General features: G+C 35.5%; 1 protein-coding gene across 1 annotated transcript; it reads left to right on the top strand.

The window, feature by feature from the left end:
* The first annotated feature begins 2,104 nt into the window (after positions 1 to 2,104).
* LOC139426682 (uncharacterized) lies at positions 2,105 to 4,855 on the top strand. Its single transcript, XM_071186401.1, has 3 exons — positions 2,105 to 2,275; positions 3,433 to 3,603; positions 4,298 to 4,855. The coding sequence occupies exons 1-3, from the start codon at positions 2,105 to 2,107 to the stop codon at positions 4,853 to 4,855; spliced, it is 900 nt and encodes a 299-aa protein (XP_071042502.1).
* Positions 4,856 to 6,717: the final 1,862 nt, after the last annotated feature.

Raw genomic sequence — 6,717 nt, 5'->3', positions numbered from 1 at the left:
AGTAAAAATTCTGTGAGACGATCACCATTTTAAAGATTCATTAATTAAAAATTCGACCAATTCCTCGTAAATCAAAACCTCTGCTGTTTCAATATTTACAAAAGGGTTCAAAATCCATTTTGAGGGACTTCTAGGGCACACAACGTCTTTAAAAGGGTCAGAAAAGTCCATGTGCCAAGAGTCAAGGTGTTGACAATATTTTTGTGCGTCATCAGAGAGAATTTCGCCTGCTTGGCTGAACTCCTTCCAACCAAAATTCTGCTTCCCCAAAATGAGTTTTTTTAGAAAGGATTAAGTAACTGATTTTGTGGGGATCAAATTGAGTTCGTCCCCTTGAAATTTTAAATTAAGCGTCATTAAATTTTACAGATAAATCAGTTAAAGTCCTTCATAAATTCTAGCAATCTGTCTCTCAGAGCTACATTTCTGTTTTCGAGAAACTCAAGCACAGAGTCGAAAAGATTCCAATACCTATTGAGACAGAAGCTTTTGGAAAGCCAATGAATCTCGGTGTATAGTAGCAAGCGTCTGAATAATCAATCGTAGGCAGCATTACTGTGAATTTTGTTCACAGCAGATATGGCATATTGCAATGATTGATGCAAACGGTCACTGAGATTTTTTCCAACTAAATGCTGTCTGTCAATCACGCAGTGAACAGTTAAAATATCTGATACCACCCTTTCCAAAAGGGCGATAAACCCACGATGTCGACCCACCATTGCAGGAGCCTATGAGTGGCAATAGGCATAATATTCGCAAGAGGAATGTTTTTCTCTTTAAAATAATCTTCTACAGTATTAAAAATAGATTTACTTTTGATATCTATGTAATCAAGCTTCGTTCAAAAAGCATATCCTGAATAATGTTTCTTACCTTTACAAACCGGACCTATGCCTACAGTAAAGCCTACATTACCTGGCAAGGTTGATTCATCAACTTGAAGGGAAAATTCGATGGATATCAAACATTTGCATGAAGAAATTTGAACGTCTTCGGCCATCTCATTATTTCGTCACCGTACTGAATCGTTGCTTATGGGATGCGGCTGGCTGGAGAAAAACAGTTTCTAAAACTTCCTTGACAACCGGCAGTATCAACTCTACTTCGATGGTATGAGCTTTCCCAGATTTAGCAATAAATTTTGATACATTATAAGAAGCTATCAAACCATCGTCGCATTTTTGTGATGAGGTTGCTAGTGACTCTGAGACCGAAAATGCCTTCAGAAACGTGAAGCAAGATGTTTTTGAGAAAAATGACAAATCTATATTTTGTTTGTCAGGATATGTTTTTTGCAAATGCTGCTGCTACCGGTATGATTTCATTACCTCATTAGATAAAACTTTATTACAAAGTAAACACATGGGTAATTGAGAGTTCAACAGTGATTAAGCAAATCCCAACTTCAAGCACGTGGCACTGTATTGATGACACTTCTTTTTGTCAACCGACATTGTTAGTGTAAGCAAAATACAAAACTTTAAAGAAAATCAACTATTTCTCAAAATTAATAAATAATTTATGATAAAGAACTAATTCACGCACGTACCTGGCCAAATAAACTATGAGATCAAATCGAAACTGGGCAAAAAACCGCAAGGAAGCTTAAGAAACAAGGGTCCAGTCAAACATTCATACTGAAAGCGCTTGCATTTCAATTTCCACCAGATGGCATGAATAAGTCAGAGGCAAAAACTACTCACTCATGCGCTGAGCTGTGTTGGTTCGGATCGAAGAATAGGTGTCTTTTAAGTTCGTTTTATAGCTGGTACAACGGTGTATCGGATAATCCTTCTTTATTATATAAATTTAATCTTTTTTCTTTAATATTAATTTCAGATTAATTTTATTTATTAAATAAATCTTAATTCGATAATTTTATTTGTAAGCTTTAAAATTAAATTTGAATGATAAAACATGCTCATCGCCCCCCTACCGCCAAAAACATATCCATCGCCCCTCTACCGCCCAAAACAAGTTCACCGCCCCTCAGCATACTCCCACAGCCCCCAGGGGGGCGGTATCGCCCCCGTTGAGAACCAATGGCTTGGATCAACCAGTGATTTGTGATTATGTAAAACGCATCCCATGTGGTCCATGGATGAAGGAGTTGAATGAATATGGAATTTGTGCGAATGATACTGAGTATAGTTCTCTAGGAGTTCTAGGAGTATCGAATGACGTCAAATTATTACTTGGTGCTGATGTGACCGGCAAACTTTTCCCAGGCAATGTAAAATGTTTGCAATGCAAATTGAAGGTCCTGTTGCAGGTAAGTCACATCTAGGGTGAACTCTTATGGGGAAGATACCCATAAAAGATGTTGCTTTGACGACAAATTCTTCTCCCTCAATGCTTTTGACTGAAGCATCTGTGAATCAACTGTGATCGTTGGATGTTTTGGAAATCACTGATCCATCTGATAAGAAAGTGCAAGCAAAGTTGCTATGAGCTACTCCAGAGTACTTTTTAGAAACAATAAGAGTGGATGTCGAAAGTCATTTTGTGGTTAGTATGCCTTGGCTGAAAGATCATCCTTCATTGCCAATCAACTATGACCTGGCTTATAGAAGATTGAATTCAACTGTCAACCGGCTAAAATCACATTCTATTTATAAAGAGTATTAGCAATTTTTTAATGAATGGAAGTATTAGGGAATAATAGAAGAAGTAGAAGACAATTGTGAGGAAATTTTGCACTATCTACCTCATCGGGCAGTTATAAAACCAAATAGCACTACCAAAATTAGACTAGTATCTGATGCTTCAGCTAACGTCAATAGTTTTTCAAGTTTAAATGATTGCTTAGAGAAGGGTGAAATTCTTATTGAATTGATACCAAGTATTTGTTGTGGTTAGGGACTGAGAGAATTGGTGTCGTTTCAGACATACGCAAGGCCTTCTTACAAATTGGACTTACTGAAACTGATAGGAATTACTTAAGAATTTTAGGATTGCGGGGTAGTGTTTGGAGTCACCTGTAGCCCGTTTCTGTTGTCCTCAACTATCAAATATCTTCTGATAAATGTTTTAAACGAAATAGGGGAGCAAAAATCTACTTATCCTTAATATGTTGTACAAAAATGAATGAAAAGTTTTTATGTAAACAATTGTGTGACAAGCGTCAAAGATATAGAAGAATTGTTTATGTTTGAAAGAGTTACTACTGAAATAATAGCAAGTAGAAAATTTGATCTTAGAGGGCGGGAGCATACCGACTTAACAGAGGAAAATTCACAGCCACCCACAAATGTTCTTGGTATGAGCTGATATAAGAAATATGATACTCTTCAAGTGAGTTCAGGTTGCATTTAAAAGCTTAACATTGAGAAAGTGACGAAGAGAACCACCCTGTTAGCTGCTCATGGACTTTTTGATCCCTTGGGTATAATCTTTCCTGTGTCACTGATCCCAAAATTGCTTTTTCAGAGAACTTGGAAGTTAAAACTGGCTTGGGACGACGATGTTGTTGAAAGCATCACAAGGGAATTTTTAAAATGGATTGAAGGTGTACTTTACTACATTGAGAAAATTGAGGTTCCAAGGTATTTTGGGCTAAGTGCATCCAAGAAGAGTTCCATTCATTTTTTTGTGATGCAAGTATATTGGTCTATGCAGCGGTTTTTTACATTAGATTGGAATCTGAGAGTGATGTACGAGTTCAATTACTACAGGCGAGAAGTAGAGTAGCCCCTACCGGAAAAGGAGAATTTACAATAGCAAGACGTACTTCTGGCAGCAACCATTGCATCTCGTCTCTTAACTTCAATTTCGACTGAAGCAATTCATGATGAAGTGCTTTTTTGGTCAGATTCCGCAACTGTTTTGGCCTGGAATAAAAGAAGTGAACCATGTGCTATTTTTGTTCATAACCGAGTGAGTAAAATCATAGAGCAGACTGATGTTAACACCTGGAGACATGTTCCTAGGGCGATTAACCCAGCTGATTTGCCAAATAGAGGATGTTCGGCGCAACAACTTCTGCGATTGCAATAGTGGGAGGGTCCCAGTTGGTTACACTTGATTCGAGAAATGTGGTCTTCGTCTTTAGATGCCATTAATGAGAGGGGGAGTAAGCGGTGAGAAAAGAAAAGGTGTCACAACTTCAATGACAAATTTTGAAGTGACTAGACGTTTGAGTTCACATATTTCTAACTATCGAGAAATTGTACATACTATGGCTTGGGGGAAGAGATTCCTTTTTAATTGCAAAAATAAAGAAAGAAGAAAAGGTGATATTTCTATAAAGGAATAAGAAGAAGCTGAGAAAACCACTGTATACTTGATACAACAGGAGTCATTTACAGGAGTTTCAGATAAACGCCTTAAGACTCTAGATATATTGATTGATGAGAAAGGAATCTTTAGATTAAAAACTACTGTACATAAGAGAGATGATTTTGATGAGTTTAGAACCCCTGCTGGTTTACCTGGAGAGCATCCTATAGTAAAACGTTTAGTACTGTCTGAACATAAAAATAATGCTGGTGTTTCCTACACATTGAATGCTCTGAGAGAAAGATTTCGGCTGCTGTGTGGTAGAAGAACAATAAAATCTGTATTGATATCTTGTGAAGTCCGCAACGGTTTTTTTGCCAAACCTGTAGACCCACCAACTGCATCGTCACCAGCTGACAGACTTCAAGATGCAGCTGTTTTCAAAGTAACGGGTCTGGACTTTGCTGGTTCTGTGATTTTAAAAGACAATTCAAAGGCCTGGATATGCATTTTTACCTGTGCCTTTTCTAGAGCAGCACATCTTGAATTAGTCACATCGCTATCAACTGAAGCATTTTACTATGTTTCCGTCGATTTGTTTGTAGAAGGGGAAACCTTCGATTGTATACAGTGATAGTGGTACGAATTTGACAAGGATTGAACAACACAAGCTGGACAAGCTTGGACAAGATGTTAAAATATCTTAATAAAAACTCCATAGTGATTTAGAGCTTAGTTTTTATTTCAAATTCTTGCAAAGTGTCATTTTTACATAAAATATCATTAAGCTATGTAAATTAACACTTTTGTTAGCGTTGTTAACTTAGGTGGGAGGATGTAAGATAATATGTGCTTATGCGCATCGAATTTTTTGTAAAATTTTTTTTGTTATATGTTAATTAATAGATGGCAACAAGTAAAGTTCTGTTGTTGCCCTGGTGATAGTTTGGAATGTAAATTGTTTTTGAATGAGCTTGAGCTTTTCTTTGGAACGGCGATGCAATAATTTTGTTGTTGAGCTAATAAATTTTCCTTTTATTCAACGTAATAGTAGAGTTTTCTTAATTATTTGATTTGAAGTCCTTTAAATCTTATTTGAGGTCAATTTTAATTTCGTATTGTTTGACAAGAATTTTTAATCAAACTCAAAAATAGAGACAATTCTTAAGTGTAATCTCGCTTTTCAAGTGAAAGTGAATTTAATTTTTCTCTTAACATGCTCGCATGATGTAGTGGTAGTTCACTTATTAAAATGTTTAGTAGAACATATGCTAGCATTAAAAAAAGTAACATGCTAATTATTTCAATGATGCCCTTTCTTCAATAATAAATCATATTACCAACTTTGTCAAAATCAAATTGGAGACTCATTTTGCTCACTTTATTGCTATGTTGCTAGACTAAATTTAACTGGTATAAACTTTAAGTAAAAAGGCATACATTGATAAAAGACAGTATTTTTTAAAGCAACTAATAATTTAGATTTCAGATTTAGTTCAAAAGATATGACGACATAACCAAGTAAATGAGTATGCACGTTAAAACCAGTCTTTACACATTTATTTGTCATGTTGAATTAGTAATTAAAACGAGCTTATGCTTACCAACAAGTTATTTAAACCTAGATGAAAGAATTTTTCTATGAAAAGCTTTTTTTCTTCTTGAGGGAAAAAATTGACTACTTTTCTATTTCTGCATTTAAACTATGAGTTTCACGAGCTGTAACGATACTTTTTTCTTGTGGTTTTGTCTTCTATTTTTTAAAATTATTTTGTAAAAATGTAGTTTCCATGATGGCATACATTTTAATCCATGCTTTAATTTTTTTCACCAACCAAATTTAATTTTTCTGATGCCAACATATCAGAAATATACGATTGTTTACAAGCCACCCTCAATTATCCACCACCTTTGTAATACCCACATACATATCTTATTACTCAACCCTCTCTTATAAATTTTTTTTGGTTTCATCTTGAATTTTTTACTTTCTTTAATTTTGATAACACACACACACATATAGCAGTGATAAGATATTCAAAACTGTAAAGTTTGTGACTGAACAAAATTTTTTTCCTTGCTTAACAAAGCTTTACAACTAATTATGAGTGAAGTAGTTGATTAAAAATGCCCTATTTTGAACACTCAAAAAGGTTAATAATGTGTAATTTCTTTGTCTGAAAAAATGTTCTCGAACGGCCTTTTTGAAATATTTCTCATACATAATAGAATACAAACTTTTTTATAATATGGAGAAGTTCGCAGAAATATATCTGATCTTTTGCATAAAAAAATAATACACAGTCCAGTCACATTACTTTGACCACCTGTCGAAAGCCAGAATAACCACCTTTGGCAGGGCGGACCGCTACGAGACGTGCAGGGAGAGATTCAATTAAGTTTACTCTTGGTAGTCCCTTGGTTCATCTGGGCTGTCTATTCGCATGAACGCATCTCCGTAGCCCTCGTTCGCCTCTGTCATCTAAACCCGTGGTG

The sequence above is a fragment of the Parasteatoda tepidariorum genome, chromosome 3, assembly GCF_982258835.1.
Source record: "Parasteatoda tepidariorum strain Cologne lab strain chromosome 3, Ptep-v5.0, whole genome shotgun sequence".
NCBI classification, from domain to species: Eukaryota; Metazoa; Arthropoda; class Arachnida; order Araneae; family Theridiidae; genus Parasteatoda; species Parasteatoda tepidariorum.
The sequence above is the reverse complement of the archived record's forward strand: the minus strand, read 5'-3'. Positions and strand labels throughout refer to the sequence as shown.

Coding starts and splice junctions, on each gene's coding strand:
- LOC139426682 (XM_071186401.1), top strand. CDS start 2,105: ATGAAGGAGTTGAATGAATATGGAATTTGTGCGAATGATACTGAGTAT. Junction 2,276..3,432: donor AATTGAAGGTCCTGTTGCAG/GTAAGTCACATC, acceptor TTGCTTTTTCAG/AGAACTTGGAAGTTAAAACT. Junction 3,604..4,297: donor TTCATTTTTTTGTGATGCAA/GTATATTGGTCT, acceptor TTGATACAACAG/GAGTCATTTACAGGAGTTTC.